Consider the following 16,541-nt stretch of genomic DNA (forward strand, 5'->3'; position numbering starts at 1 on the left):
CTTACAAAACTGAGTAAATGGGCAATGTGAATGGTGGGAATTTGTGAGGAAAGCTTTTATGTATCAAAGCTCTCACAAGAGAATATGTGGCCTTATAATGTTTAAAAACATGGAATTAATTTTGGGGTTAACATAACAATTATTTAATACATAAAATAATTGTTTTTTATTAAACCTAAAGAATACTTGAACTCTTCAGTTCATCAAACAGCAGCTTGGGGTTTGCAGGAGACAGACTCGCTCTCTGGAAGACTAAACAGATGATTTTCTGTGTTAAATTTAAAAATGCTCAGCACTCAGCATCACATTGCTTACTCAGCAAGGCATTCTGGGTATAAAAAAAAACACAAGACGTAAATGTGCTTTGTGAGTGCAGATGAGGACGACCAAACACACAAGCTGACTCACCGCCGTCTATAGATCTGCAACAATAGGAAGCAGGACGGTGGATTTCTCAGAAAAATAAAAATACAGAATCACATAATGAAGGAGAACCGAGTGATTAATGGCACTGCATTTATTTCACATGGGAGCAGAATTTTCTACTTCTTGCATGTCAGGACTCATCAAGTAATTGGCGAAAACAGTCATGTGAGTTCACACTGCCTTTCCTTTTTTATAAAAGGCTGATAAAATAAATCAAATCATGACGTACAGGATTCAACCTAAACAAGTCACACGAGCTGCATGGCTGGTTTCAAACCAGTGGACACTGTAAGGTCAAAGGCAGAATTTAGCGGGTAAATCTAATCAGCATCATCAACTTAAATATAAATTAATGTCTGCTAGATTTGATGTAACCTAGTAACAACCCTAGATATAAGCAGCCCGATACTGCATCACTGTAATCTTTGTCAGAACACTGCAAACTAACCACTTTAACCTGCACTGAACTGCATAGTATCTGTATGCAACCCTTAAATAAAACAAACTTCAAGTACCTTCAAGTCGGGTTTGCGTCACATAAACCTCTGTGAACATTATGTATAGATCCACTGTCTGATTTAAAAACTCCAAAATGAATTAGGACGTTCAATGCCACACTTAAATGTAACTTAAAGAAGTTGGGATTTTGAGGTTGTAAAGAAATGCTAGCAAATAATTCCAGAGTGTAAATCAACATAAACATGTCGGATGAATCTACTCAAGAAATTCACATTTTTAAGTGTTGAAAAATGTCAGTTTCTTGAAAAAAAAATGAAGACATACAATTGAAAACACAAACTTTTGATTAACTAGTAAAATAATGTCACATTAATTAAATACTGTATGTATTTAGAAACTGTGTTCTCTCCCATATGTGTTGGATGCTGCATTAGGCCTCAGTTTCACAGGCTGGCGATCTGCTGTCAGCATCAGGTTGCTTGTGAAAAATGAGTATTCTCAGACTGGTTGGGGAGTGGTTGCTGGAAGTTGCTGGCTGTTACTGTATGAAATCGGTTGCACAATCATGAAAAATGCCAGCTTTACTGCAAAGGGATAATCATTTGCCTTCAAAGGTGAATGGTCTCATTTTGTGGTACATCTGTTAGTTTCAGCGAGTCAGGATCTTCCACATAGAAGACCAAGAAAAGCACTGTATACCTCTTTCTGACCAATTTCACTTAGCAACAGCAAGCAACAACTCACCAACTGGTCACGAAATATACTTTAATAAAGCAACCGATGGTTACCGTAGTGATTTACAACTCTGCAGCCTTTTCTCGACCCAACGTCGAATTTAAACTGTCACTCTTTTCCTCTGTCACATCCGACTGAAAGACAATAAAGAGGATGGACGTAGCCCCCGAGTCCACAAAGTGAAGCAAATAAACACTTTCCTGATGAGTTTATTAGGGGTGCAACGATACTTGTATCGGTATTGAACCGTTCGATACAGTGCTTTCGGTTCGGTACGCATATGTATCGAACAATACAAAAATTTTTATTTATTTTAGCAACTTTTCTTCTGATGATGCTGGCTGTCTTGAGAGCTCAGTGAATCTGCGTTCGACTACTCCGCCTAGGCTGGACTGTCGAGTGCAGATCCACTGAGCACAGCACAAGCTAGCAAGACAGACGCTAAGCTCATTGCAACATGGCAAATTGAACCTCCCCCACCCTCATTCAGATCTGGCGTTTGGAACTATCTTGGTTTTCATGTGACGTATGAACCTGAAGGTAAGCGCGTCATGGACAAAAGTAAAACAGTATGTTGGATGTGCCACGCAATGCTCAATTACATGGGTGGGAGCTAGTGCGTTAGCGCAGTTAGCTCGTTAACGTGTTGACGCCGTCCAGCGGTAACTCGTTAAGGGAGATTTGCCGCGTTATGCTGTTAACGTCATTTTAACAAGATTAACGCTGACAGCACTAGTGGGAACACAACGAATATGACTGCACATTCACAGCAACATCATCCTAGTGCAAAGACAAGTGGAAGCAGACAAAAACAACAAGCATGCATGCTACAAACTTTACCCGAGTCATTTAGACAGCCGTTAGCACATGATTCTCCTTATGGGGACCTGATATGTTTAATATGCTGCTGAGAATATAGCCCAGAAGAAGCGGATAGTATAGCTTTTATTTTGGAAAGAGACATTTCTCTGTAAAAAAAACTCTTTTCCAAAGATGAGTGATTTCTCGATCAGATAGATTTTTTTTTTTATTATTATTATTTTCTTGTTTCAGCAACATTAAATTTAAAAACTGTACTTTTGAGCTAAAATATATATTTATAATTTTAATAAATGACAAATTAAAAAGGCATGAACATTTTTTTGTATCGAAAAAATATCGAACCGTGACACCAAAGTATCGAACCGAACCGTGAATTTTGTGTATCGTTGCACCCCTAAAGTTTATAGGCTTGGTCGCTCATCTGTAGTCATATTGGGGGGGAAATGAAGTCGGTTTTGTACATTTTGGTCCATGAAAAGTGTCACAAAGGAGGATTATACACTTTCACAGTCAGATACACCAATCACTTGTCACCAGTTTTAAAATGCCAGTGCTCATCTTGAGGGTTCAAAACAGGACTTGATGAACCAATGGGTGACTCACAGTTTACATGTCCATCTTTTATACTGTCTATCATCCAACTGCATGGCGTGCTGTGTTGTTAAATTAATGTGTTGGTCAGGTGGTCATTCATTGTTGGCAACACTGATGTTGTCTGGTCTAACTCTGGTCTCTGATCAGTTTCTGGGTTCATCCGTCTGTTTGAGCATGTTGATTTTGGTTTGCTCCGCCGCCTTAACATTTAACTAGAGACCATATGTAAATGGTTTGTCTGTACGTATGAATGCTGGTTTCCGTGCAGGTGGTGGTCAACGCTCTGATCGGCGCGATTCCCTCCATCATGAACGTGCTGCTGGTCTGTCTCATCTTCTGGCTCATCTTCAGCATCATGGGCGTCAACCTTTTTGCCGGGAAGTTTGGCCGCTGCGTCAACAGCACGGGCCAAGTCTACGACGCTTCTGCAATCACCAATAAGTCGCAGTGCGAGACCCACAACGACACCTCGACGCACTACTGGAGCAAAGTCAAGGTCAACTTTGACAACGTGGGTGCCGGGTACCTGGCCCTGCTACAAGTGGTAAGATACTTTATGTTTACTTATTGGAATCAGAGACTTTTATGATCTCCACTTTTTTTGTTTTTGGCTCTTCAAATTTGTACTTAGATTTCTTTGGTTTCCATGAAAGATTTATTTTCAGTTTTTACTGGTCAAACGTGTGCCAAGGTTCTCTCTTTTACTAAGGTATAAAAATACAGATGTACACACAGATCCTGGTTAGTTAAATAAAAGAAAGCTTCTAGTAGAGGCTCTTTGGCCAACATTTTCACGTTTGCATTAATTTAATAAGGTAGCCAGATAATTATGATGCACGGTGAATATGCACAGACTTATCATGCATAATGAGGCCAGAATGGAAGTTTCCCACATTTCCCACCGCTGCCTGTGCTTCTGTGCTCTGTAGAGAGAAAAAGTTGGAGCACTTTTTTAAAAGCCATTTTCACAGTTGGCAAAGAGAGATGTCAGCTTGGGGTTTTGCTGCACAGTGAGTCATGATTCATTATGTGACCTTTCACAAAGGTCACTTTTAAGTTGTTATTAGACACCTAAAAGCACCCCCAGTGCTTTATTTATGGCGTGGGTCGCAGCTTTCCTTGCCTACTTTGTGTTTTCAAAAAATGCATTCAGACCCAGAGACCTGGAGAGAGTGACACGACAGGAAATGTGTAGGATGTTTTCAGACTCGCCACGCCAGCCGCGGTTCTTTTACTCTTTTTATATGTCCTGTTTGAAGACGTATAGAAGCGTTCCCTGGGAAGTCCTACCCCCTACAGATCTCAGTGCAGCTGTGCAAAACAATCACTAGCACACACACACTGAAACAGGATCACGAGGCAGAGCCGCAGATGAAAACGAAGAACAAAATTCTGTCATCGCGGCGCCTGTGTGAAGCTTTGAGGGAAACAAAGAGGTTCGACTGAAGAAATCGAGGCACAAAGTGAAAAATCCTCTCCTTCAAAACAAATTAAAGCTGAGAGTCTCCTCCACATGCCGTAGGAGGATTGACTTTTCCGCTTCTCCAGTCCCTCTCTCTCTCTTGATCTCGTCTTTTCGTTTCATCAATTTGTCGCCTTAGCCTTAATTTTCCTCCCACACCTGTTCTTCATTGCTCTTGCTTTTGTCTTTTCCACTTGTCCACTCTGCCTGCCTCTCTTTGTCCTGTTAACATTGCTGTCATTCCACAACCTTCTGTCCTCTCTGTCATTTATGAGAGCAGTTTTAAACCTCACATTGCCTACAGTAAGTGGCAGGTACACAAACTGCAATTTGAATAAGTAACACATAAGCTGTGAATAACTGAGAGGTACTGATGGGAAAAATAATTGAAAATCTGTTGGGAGGTTATTATTAAAAAAATAATACCTCTCACGGTCAGTCACAGCCGTTAATCTTCATCTGTGTTTCCGGACATGAATTTATTTAGAGTCACATATTTTTGATTAGTTATTTCCAACGAACAGGTTTTGTTTTTGGCAGCGTTTTCATGCATGCGCCTCACTCTGTCTGTAAACATGATCGCTGGAAAACCATTGAATGAATTCTTTTTTGTAAACATATATTTATTGAATTTTGGTTTCATAAACATCAAACACTTTAAACATATGGCAGTAAGAAAGCAATAAAAACACAAGACACTCAAAAAACAAAATCAAATTAAAAAAATTATAATTAAAAAAATTAAAAAAAAATTTTCATTATAACATTAAAATATTTATATATATATATATATATATATTATTATATATATATATAATATATTATATATATATATATAAAAAATACAATAAAAACAGTAGAGGTTACTTTATACATTCCCAAATTTAGTTACATATTTTCATTACCCCGCTCTCCCTCCAGTTCCTCAACTTCCCCAGTCTTTAATAGCTCCAGAACAACACGTCCTCACTCCCGAGGTGTAATATTTTACGCTAGGTGACAAATCGTCAACATGTTACGCTTCTGGGCAACCAACAATACATGGGCTGCAATACATGGCTGAAGCGTGTTTTACCGCGGGAGCGTCATTTGACTGTATTTCACCCATAACCTGGCACGTACCATAACAATGCCGAAGGTCGCCTTTCGCATTCCTCAGGAACGCTGTGGGACGTGACAAATCATCAGGTTGTTATGCCTCGGGAGTGAGAACGGGCTGTCCAGAAACATCTTCCAAATGTATGAAAAATTCTAGTGATCTTTTCCTAACCACATAGGTCAGCTTCTCAAGAACTAAACTTGATTTTACGTTATTTAACCATTGGTCAAAAGAGGGACCAGTTGAATGAATTCTGATAAAACTGTGGGGGGATGTAGAGTGGACTCTTAACATTGGATTCAAATTTGGCTGACATCAACCGAGGTCAAAGTAAAAATATTTTTATAGAGCTATTTCACTATATTTCTTACTGCTATTGTTTGTGACACCACGTAGGACTGTGCGATATGACCAAAATCTCATATCCCGATATAAGAATTGTATCGTCCGATAACGATATAAATTACAAAAATGTAACATTTTCTGTAAATTCTGTGAATCTCGGGCAGCTCGACTTGCAGGAAGTGTTTCCAGCTGGGCGCCATGTAGCTGGAGTCGAGTGTTTTAACCGATGCATGAAACGATACATTTTTAGACATAAGTTGTAACGGCCGCCGTTTTCTTTGTATTTATTACATGGCGTGCTGCAGGGAAAAGCCTGTTCTAACGTTTGAGTCTAAGGTCTATTTTTTAGCCCCTGGCGGCTCTTTTTTTACTTCTCATCCGTAAATAATCTGCTCTTTCACGTGATTCAGTTTATTTTGAAAAGTCTCAACAGGATCTTGAGCTTTATTGTGAAAGGTTTATGTGGAACATAAATGAGCGGACATGCGATGGTGTTACCGTCGTTGTTGCTAACGACAACACATAAAAACAGGCGCTTGTCCATCCGTAGTGTGGTTATATTAAATATAAGAGAAAGAGAGAACTTTAAGAAATGAATATAACCACTACAGTGACCAATAAAACCATGAAAAAATATTGCCGTAAACAGTTTATTTTGCGACACCACGAAACAAACAATAGCGTAAAATGAAACGATAGATGTTTTTATATCGTCATCCGATATATGTCGTTATATCGAACAGCCCTAACACCACGTATCATTATATGTGAGGATCAAATCACACATCAGACACATACAATGTTCCAATCAATTCTTTAAAATGTATTTACCACTAAACATTTAAACAACTGTTGCAAATTCATTGTTTAGACACAATAAATATTTTCCACTTTTATAAGGCAAAAAAGGTCCATATCTGGAGGCTGCAGAGATTTGTGGTGGAGCAAATCATTTGGCCCACATGTCAGAGACGCACGTTTAAGTCAAATACAGCACAGATTTGATTTGATGAAATAAATATGTCTCCTAGTTCAGTTTAAGCATGAAAACCACTGGGTTAACTGTCTGCGGCTGCGTGTCACTTGCTTGTTTTCATAATTAGATAAAAATGATGTTCTGTTGCTGTTAGTCCAGCTTTTCAACAACGCTGTAATAATTTACTGCACATGTAAATAAAAGTCAAACGCAGGTACATAATGAGATATGAAATGAAAAGCCTTTATAGTTATTATATTCAGGATACAAAGAGACTGGCAGTGGCATGCCTGCCTGGAGCATTAGAGTTAGAACGACAAACTTCACATGATGATATAAAAGAATTTACGATGAGTTTCTTGCTCTTCATCCTTTCGCTCTCTTTTCCTTTTCTGCTTTTCCATTTCTTTCTTTGCCTGTCCCTCCTTCCTGTCTCTCCATCTTCTGTTATTCAACACAACACGGACAGGGCAAAATACTGCAACTACAACTCCATTTCCCCCTCCGTCCTTTATATCTCTCTATCACCTTCCTTGCAAACCTTCATTTTCTTCTCTCTCTCTCTCTGTCTTTACTTCACTCACTCCTTTTTCCTTCGTTCTCGCTCTCTGACGCCCACCACGGGAGTCCTGAGAGCCTCCAATCAATCAGCGTCTGAGAGGCTTTTATTTTTAGAGCGACTTCAGCCAAGTGGGAGAGAAATGCAGAGATGGAGGGAGGAAAAGTGCACGTAGAATTAGAAATATTAAACTTAAACAGCAGTGAAAGAGAAGGCGAAGATGGAGATAAAAGGACGGAGAGGTTGGAGTCGAGGGAAATGTGGTGGATTTCACAGAGGAGGCGAAAGGACCACAAAATAAGTTGTGGAACGGCGTGCTGCTGCTTTCACCGTCAGCTTCCCAGAACTTAAGAGTTGCCAGAGTACGGTCGCCTTGGCAACCAGTTGCTCAGCACATCTCTGTTTTTGGCTGGTCGGCGCGGCAACAGTTGGTGGGGGCAAACCTTCTATTAGCATCTGGAAATATCTCCACACTGCAAAAAGTGATGCAGACACTTTACTGAGATTCTGAATCCAGTGTGTTCTCTCAGTTAATCATCAATAAATAATATTATACGATATGTATGATTTTTAATGGTCTCCTGTTAAAATTCAAGCTAGCACAGCTGAAAAGTGTCACTTCACGCCATCACCTTCCCCAAAAAAATGGGTTGGCACCGCTTCCTCGTGATGTCAGTGAAGGTGCTGCTTCTCATCAAAGTCACTGTGGAGATAACCCAACAGCACTCAGCACGAAGCTCTCCATTTACTGCTCACTCTATGTTGCTTCCTCACCTACAGTCACGAGCTCTGGGTGGTGACCAAAAGAGAGAGGTTACAGATACCAGGGCCAAAAAGGACTCTCCTTCTACCTGTGGCTGGGCACTCCCTTAGACACAGGGTGAGGAGCTCAGCCATTTGAGTAGCCCCTGCTCCTCCACATCTAACGGATCCAGTTGAGGTGGTCTGGGCACCCGACTAGGATCAAAGACGGAGTGACCAAAAGATAATTTAAGATGACTGTGTTACGCAGCTGGCTGTCAGTGGTCGGATTTACTTCTGACCGGGCGTTGTTTATGACAGAGCAGCTCAGTTATGGAGACTCAGCACTGCGCTTCAAACCACACAAAATAAGGTTCAGCAGCCACCCGTAAATGTCATCGCTGACTTTTTAACATCCTTTTATAGCGTGAACCCTTCTCACTGACAGCCCATAATAACAACAGGTGGTAACCCGCAGTGACAAGCTGATTTCAGGTCTAAATGTGACAGACAGCAGGTGCCCACTCAGACCAAAGTATCCCGTTTCCCTTCTTTCTTCTCTGTTCCCTCCATCTCACATCCTCTCTCGGCAAGGACGGAAGTCCCTAAATGGACCTGTTGATCCTTCATTGAGAAAAATGCAGCATCAGTACTGCTCTCTGCTAATTTTCTGCTAAAGCAGGAGGTTTGCTTCAAGACCCTTTTTGTTCAGTTATTCTCTTGAGTGGAGGAAATGTGCACAACATCGCCTTGGTGACGTGGGAACAGAGAAACTCGCTTGACATCCCCAGAAACAGAAAGAACAGGAGCTGTGATTTTTTTTCTCTCTTTTCTATTGATAAGCATCTGAAAAGCAGAGAAGAGATTTTATTTAAAGCTGCAGTCTGTGCAGCTAATGGCTGCTTAAAGTAGGCGGTCCGTTTAGCACATTAGCATTGAGTGTAGCCTCATGTAGCCTCATGTAGCCTCATGTAGCCTGCAGGTGTTGCGAATTGTGATTTTACTAAACTGAAAACATGAAGTCAGTGCAAACGGCTCAACCTGAAATCCCAAATCAAAAATGCAGCCTTCTACAGCTGAAGAGACCAAACACCCCCGACACCCCCTTCCCTGATTTTGCACATGCACTAACATCTGCCGCAGATTCACACCACCCATTCCTTTTGGATCATAAAGCGAGGACAATCACTGGATGTCTTCTCTTCACGTCAGGTTCATGTAAAGCACAGGTGTCGAACTCCAGGCCCCGAGAGCCGGTGTCCTGCAGATTTTGATCCAAGACAGCTGATTTAAACGGCTAAATGACCTCCTCAACATGTCTTGAAGTTCTCCAGAGGCATGGTAATGAACTAATCATTTGATTTAGGTGTGTTGACCCAGGATGAGATCTAAAACCTGCAGGACACCGGCCCTCGAGGCCTGGAGTTCGGCACCCCTGATGTAAACGAACATGTTTCAGTCCTGAGTGTTCAGCTAAGTTATTCTTGCCTCTCCCGGAGAGTCATCTCGGACTTTTAAGTCTCGACATCTTAAAGTCTTTCACATGCAAACATACATACATCGGGTCAGTGGGTATCAGCCTTCTGACCTCAAAAAACTGAATAAAATTTTTACTTCGATCACAAGTTTGCATGAACATGAACTGAATAATTGTCTCTTATGGAGTGGGAAAGTTGTACATCTCCCTACACTAAAGAAATCAGTGGTTCTGTCTCGCTACAGTTGGTAAGGTTAAAGTGACAACAGTTAACTCATTTCTGTGATTTTGTTTGGTTTCAAGGCAACGTTCAAAGGCTGGATGGATATCATGTACGCAGCGGTGGACTCGAGAGCTGTGAGTAACGACAACATTTTGAATGTGCACGTGATTCTGAATCTTTTCACCATCTGAATAGAGTAAGATTCAAAGTGAGTTCGGCATCACTTTTAGCACCTCCTCTGGACATTAGAGGAACTGCAGGTTTCGCCACTTCAGCATCAGCTTTAGTTTTCTTCTGTGGATGTTGGCGCTCGATTAGGACTGGAAACAAAAAAGGGTCAAATTAAAGTTCAATGAAAAAGAAATCTAAACAGATTGATATGATGTCGTGTTAATAACTGATAATGTCTTTAAAATGTCAGATGTGAACAGGATTAAAGGTGGAACAAACATTGAATACAGTCAAACTGAAAGTCAGAAACAGATCCGTGTGTTCCCTGAACAGGTGGAGGAGCAGCCTATCAAGGAGATCAATCTGTACATGTACCTGTACTTTGTCATCTTCATCATCTTCGGCTCCTTCTTCACCCTCAACCTGTTCATCGGTGTCATCATCGACAACTTCAACCAGCAGAAGAGAAAGATAAGTACCACGGCTGACACCAGCGTCACACATGGCACAGGAAACGCACATTTACTTTCTACAGCTTCACATTTTAAATCAAAGCAAAAGTGTCTGAATATATATTAACAGGTTCGCAGGTTCTTTGTAAAAACATTAGATGGCAACCTTAAGTCTTATAAAATAACATAGATGTTGCTTGGTTTGTTTACTTAGGAGGACAGGACATCTTCATGACCGAGGAGCAGAAGAAGTATTACAACGCCATGAAGAAACTCGGCTCCAAAAAACCTCAGAAGCCCATTCCCAGACCGATGGTACCGACACACAGCACGTCCACCTTAAAAACACTGATTCAGTTCTACATGATACGTCTAGAAATGGTTTCATTGGTATTGTTTCTATTCAAACAGATTTTGAACACTCAGTTTTAATTAACAGTTTATTAAGTATGTTAAAGTTAACTTTGTAAGGACAGAAGCGTTTTTTATTATCAAGTCGAAGCCGAATGGAGGAAACTACCTTTAAATATGTATGTAATCATTCCAATGATGATCTAAAATTAATTTTGACCACTTCTGCTTTTTTTTCAATTAATATTTGGCTGCAAACACAATAGTTAGGTTAGTTATTAGATTTCACTTTTCCTCTGTACACCACCATAGTGGATTCTTTCAGCTTTAATTTGAGGGGTTTCACGAAAGTGTTGCTTTAACTGTTTAGGAATTACAGACATTTTCACACACAGTCTGAATTAACTGGATAATTGACTGGCCAGCAGTCCTGTGGCCAGTGAAGTATCAAAGCGTTAAGTTTGTATTTTATAGCTTTTCACTTTAAATTTAAATATCAGGCCGTGAAAGATGTCGATGGAAGTGAGCGACGCCATCGTTAGGCTGGAAAGACAAAGCAAGACGAGTCAAACTTTTAAGAGTGGCTCAACAAACAGTCTTAAAAATGACGAATGCACTGACCAGCTCAACAGTGCCAAAATGCCTTAAAGGACAAGAGAAGTGGATGATCACAGAATTCTTTCCTTAGTTAAGAAAAACAATTTGACATCATCTAACCGAATCACGAAAACTCTAAAGAACGTACGAGAGCCATAATCAAAGTCTTCAATTTAAAAAAAAAAAACATAATAAAAGGTGCAAACCACTGGTTACACTCAGCAAGGTCTGATTAGGCTTCGACAGAAAACATCTGAAAGAGACAAGAAAGAAAGAAAAAAAAACCTAAAGACCGAAGATGAATTTGTCCCAGAATGATGGGAAGAGAAAAAACGGCAACAAGTAACCCAACAGTTTCTCAAGATAAGAGAAATTGAGGAGAAATCAGAAATGGGATCTTCATAAATGGCAAAGTCAGTCTCTTGATCTCAACTCGAGACAATGTTTGCCCAGTTAAGACCCACAAAGACCCACAGCTTCTGGTGATGGTCACAGTTTCTAGACTTCAGGCTGTCATTAAATGCAAAGGAGTTTCATCCAAGTATTAAAAAAATGAAATCTGAACTTGGATCACATCATAGTGATCCAAGTTCAGATTTTCATTTTTTTTAAGCAAAATTAGAAAAATTGTGCCACTGTCCAAACAACATATGAACCCAACTGTTCAATAGATTAGAGATTACGTCCTGTGAACATCTGAAATGTGCAGGAAGCGTTGTTGGGAAAGTGTATGACAGATGTAGCTGTAGTAAGACATGCATGTCATCTTCAGTTTATCGACTGGCCTTCAGAGGAATGTTTGACTTACCAGCATATCAGAAAACAGAGCAGCTGCTCACTGAAGAATCTGTTTACTTAAAAAGATCTGGACCATTAATATGAGTGTACTTCACAGTGACGCACAACATGCCCTTTATACCTGATAAGAGATGTTATGATATACACCTATAGTATACCTCTGTATGTACCTCAAAATTCACCTGAAGATCAGCTTCTACTGCTCCAAGAATTTAGATGAGCCTTTCTAGGAAACTGATAGTTTATGAGCCTTTTTTTTCCGTTAACTGCTACGTTAGTGGGTGCATAATAAATGTAGCCACAACCACATTTTCCATTTCAAGTAATCAGTACCAAATTATGCAGTAATTATGTTTGTATTATACATCTAACCTCTTACATTTCTAGGAAAAGAAAGAGTTTTTGTGGAAATTCGTGTGGAAATTGAACAACATAAAATCAAGTGTTTTTGTCAAGGTTTTCTTTTTAATCACTAATCATTAGCTAAACCGTGGCCGGGGCTCAACAGCTGTTGATGTTGAGTTTAAAACGCAATCTGAAAACTTCTATTTTGTAAACTTCTAATTAATTTAAACTAAGATTCAAGTTTTAAAACATTTTCTTCTGACATATTTATAAAATTCATATAGTGGAGTTTCTTGTAACTTGCCTGAGAAGCATAAAGATAAAAATATAAAACTATGCAGTGAGCTAATATATCTAATGTCTGCCTGACAGTTATCTGTCAGCAGGATGGCCATCCGGGCAGTCTTGATGTTTATCCTGCACAAAGGTCATCATTGCTCACATTACAGCAGAACTGCATGAATCCTGCTGCTGTGTCACGCTCCAGCTGTTTACTAACATCAAAGTAAAGAAGGCGACGGATGACAAATTCTCCACGTTCTCACGCCCCAACCATGCACACGTACAGAGATTCCTTCAGTCCTTTACTTTTGTAGAAATGTAAGTGTAGAAAGGTGTTAGACTCCTTATTGGTGCATGTAAACACAATAAGAACAATAAGTCAAGTTTAGGATTTGTTTCAAAAACATACATGATACACATAAGCACAAATATGGGCGTCCCCCTGAGTATATGTCTGAGCTGGTACACTTTTAAATCGCAGGCTGTTTTATTTACATCAGCTGAGCAGCAGCTGTCAGCAGTCCCAAGAACCACGCTCTGAGACACTTGAACTCTCCCCCTCCAGATCGGGTCATCGACCCTCTCCAACAGTCTTCAGATCTAAAAACGCACCTCATCTGAAGGTCTTTTTCAGTCCAGGTTCAGCTTACAGGAGCGTCTCAGCATCATTACTCAGCCCGCAGGTTCCATATCCTCTCAAAGTCCATTATTCTTCTTAAAACTGAATAATTAAATGGTCGCTTTCCTGTTATAGCAGCAAGAAAAGCATCTAATAACAGAATAATACGATAACTTATTAAAGCAGAATAACTCTCAGAATACAATAGACAGAATAGAATCACCAAAGTAGAATTACTCAATTAGAAATGAGATTCTCGAGAATTCGTTAGAGTTAAATGTCTCTATAAGGGAGAGAACAAAGTAGCTGGTAAAGAATAAGAAAATCAAATGGAAATAAAATATTAACTTAACAAGTACAACAAACAAACGTGGCAGTATAAGATGAAAATAAGATGTGCTTTTTGCTGTTACGTTTAGCATCATTTGCAGTAAATTACCTGCGACAAACCTTCGGACCTCATGTTCACCTCACTGGCACACACTCTCTCTGACTGAGTCACCATGCCAGACTGGTTGTCATGTTGAGAGGATGGCGATTAATTGCAAACCTTCGCCGAGCTCTTTGAGAGGGATCCCAGTCAGGTTGCCTCTCTCTTCTGCAACCTCTCAGAACTCTAAACTTTTGGGCAACCAAAAAGTGAATACAATCACTCTCCAGCTACCAGTTTTTCCTGCTTTAGTGTGACTGAAGGCTAAGGTGTCCCTTGCATGAACGTCTGTCACAACCCTGTGCAGCATATTAAAGAAGCTCGGCGCATGAAAGTGTCAGATTAAAGTTGAAGTCTCAAATTAGAGAACAGATTATTCTCGTCTGGACAGAAAGTTGTTGAATTAAGTGGCAAAAAATTCTGCATCTGCTTTTGTGGCAGCGAAGCCTGTAAATGTCTGCTGTACAGCACTTTGATTGGTGTCTTTAATGACTGGCTTATAAACAACCTGACGTGGCTTAGCAAAGACAGAAACACTAAATGGGGGTTTATCGGCTAACCGAACCTTCTTGGTTCTTAGAACGCTCTGCAGGGCTTCTTCTTCGACCTGGTTGGGAAGCAAGCGTTCGACATCATCATCATGGTGCTGATCCTCTTCAACATGATCACCATGATGGTGGAGACGGACGAGCAGCCGCCTCAGATGGAGAAGATCCTGAACAACATCAACCTGGCCTTTATCATCATCTTCACTGCCGAGTGCCTGATCAAGATCATGGCGCTGCGTTGCTACTTCTTCACCGTTGGCTGGAACATCTTCGACTTCGTGGTGGTCATTCTCTCCATCGTGGGTGAGTTCGGCTTCAAAAAGATTTTGAGCCAGATTTACTAAACGGGGTAAAAAGCAGATGGTCCCCAAATCCATAAACAGTGCTCACAGGTGCGGTTAGTTTCACACAAAATCTGCAGTGTTAAGCACAGGCACACTCAGTTCATTTTAATAACAAAAAGAAAAAAAGAGCAGTGTCTTGTGAGTGCAGAGTATTTCAAACACAGACATAAATCAAAGTATAAACCAAAGCTTCCTAGAAAGTTGTACATTGTGTTGATCTATTGAAAAATAATAATTGCAGTTCCAATAATGGCCTCTTGAGGCAGGCTTTATATTATGAAAATGCTCAGATTCACAGCATTAAAAAGTAAGTTAACAGCATGGTAAAAAAAAACAACAACATGGTTTCGGTCTCTATGGACAGTTTCCACCAACTTTACAGCAGGTGATTTTTTTATTACGTGTTTAGATATCAGTAAGGTTTAAAGATAAGGATCTCCAACTGGAGCAAAATAAAGACAACTTTATTTTAAATGCGGTGCAGCAGAAGGACTGATGTGCAAAGTTTCCTCTAAAATAAAGTGACTAAAATCTGTCACATTTTTGACGAATCAACTTCTAAGAGTTTTTTTCTAAGAAATTTTGAATTAAGGAGACATTTCACTTACCTCTGACATTACTCAACAAAGAGCTGCTCATTCATCGTAGCCAAACTATGCTGCTCTTACTAGAAAATGTCTTTTGCTCACAATTAAACACCTGCTAACTTTAAGGAAATAGTTTCTAGGAAACTAAAATGTTTTCTTAAGGTTTTTTTTATAACTGCTGGTGATTAAACTACAATACTGAAACTGTGAGGCAGTATTTCAAAGTTCTTCTTTTGTTCTAAACTTACTTTAAAATCATTTTGACCAAAATACAAGCTGAAAGGAAAGATTAAACAAATCATCTTGCTTTCCTTCATTATCAGACATGACATGTGTCAAACTTATATACTGCTGTTTCACATAACTTACAGCTGACATAAGGCTTTGTGTGTGTGTGGAGCTCATGATACATCGCATGTGTACACATGTGTGTCAGCCATCAGCTGTGGCAGCAGAAAACAATGGGACGTCTGCCTGACAGTTATCTGTCACCAAAGTGACCATGTGGTTGGCCTTTATGTTTAACCTGCACCAAGGTCTTGTGCGGTCATGTTACAATTACACACACACACACACACACACACAATAACACACATGACAGGCAGTCTGCAGGGACAGTACAGAGTATCCCAAGCAGTTAATTCAGCTATCAGTGTTCATACGTCGCGTGCGCTGCTGCTCCTGTTCGCCTGACAGGATTGGGTGTATGTGTGTAATTAAGTGTGTGTCTGTGTGTGTGTTAGTGTGCACACTGAGGCGAGGCTGCATGGGGGAGGTGAAGGTAACAGCAGCAATCGGAGCTGCCACAGGGCGGTCCCTGGAGACAAATCAAACATGATTGACCTGTTACATCAGCTGTTCTGCGTCTGTGTGTGTGAGAGAGAGATGTTAGGATGGAGGGCATAAGCTGAGTTGATGTACGATGTGATGGTGATTCCCTCTCGACTCCCTCCACTCCTTCCTTCCATCACCTATAACTTACACAGGGAGGTGAATGAAAGAAAACAGTATTTGTGTGTGTGTGTGTGTGTGTGTGTGTGTGTGTGTGTGTGTGTGTGTGTGTGTGTTACTAATTATTAGATATTGAAACCAGCACACT

The 16,541-nt window shown here is 40.2% G+C and overlaps 2 protein-coding genes across 3 annotated transcripts in view; both read left to right on the forward strand.

The window, feature by feature from the left end:
- The window catches only part of LOC102297995 (zinc finger protein 99), a gene marked incomplete at both ends in the record, with an annotated part of 370,247 nt that overhangs the window by 304,505 nt on the left and 49,201 nt on the right, over positions 1-16,541 (forward strand).
- Positions 1-16,541, forward strand: part of LOC102297688 (sodium channel protein type 4 subunit alpha) — a 279,846-nt gene that overhangs the window by 252,506 nt on the left and 10,799 nt on the right. For both annotated transcript variants that reach the window (XM_005946550.2, XM_014341435.2), the window contains exons 27-31: positions 3,305-3,580; positions 9,999-10,052; positions 10,423-10,560; positions 10,752-10,856; positions 14,544-14,814. In XM_005946550.2, the coding sequence (XP_005946612.1) occupies positions 3,305-3,580; positions 9,999-10,052; positions 10,423-10,560; positions 10,752-10,856; positions 14,544-14,814 (844 nt within the window). The remainder of the gene's footprint in view (positions 1-3,304; positions 3,581-9,998; positions 10,053-10,422; positions 10,561-10,751; positions 10,857-14,543; positions 14,815-16,541) is intronic.

The sequence above is a fragment of the Haplochromis burtoni genome, unplaced genomic scaffold, assembly GCF_018398535.1.
Source record: "Haplochromis burtoni strain Fernald_Lab_line unplaced genomic scaffold, NCSU_Asbu1 Contig_480, whole genome shotgun sequence".
Lineage (NCBI taxonomy): Eukaryota > Metazoa > Chordata > Actinopteri > Cichliformes > Cichlidae > Haplochromis > Haplochromis burtoni.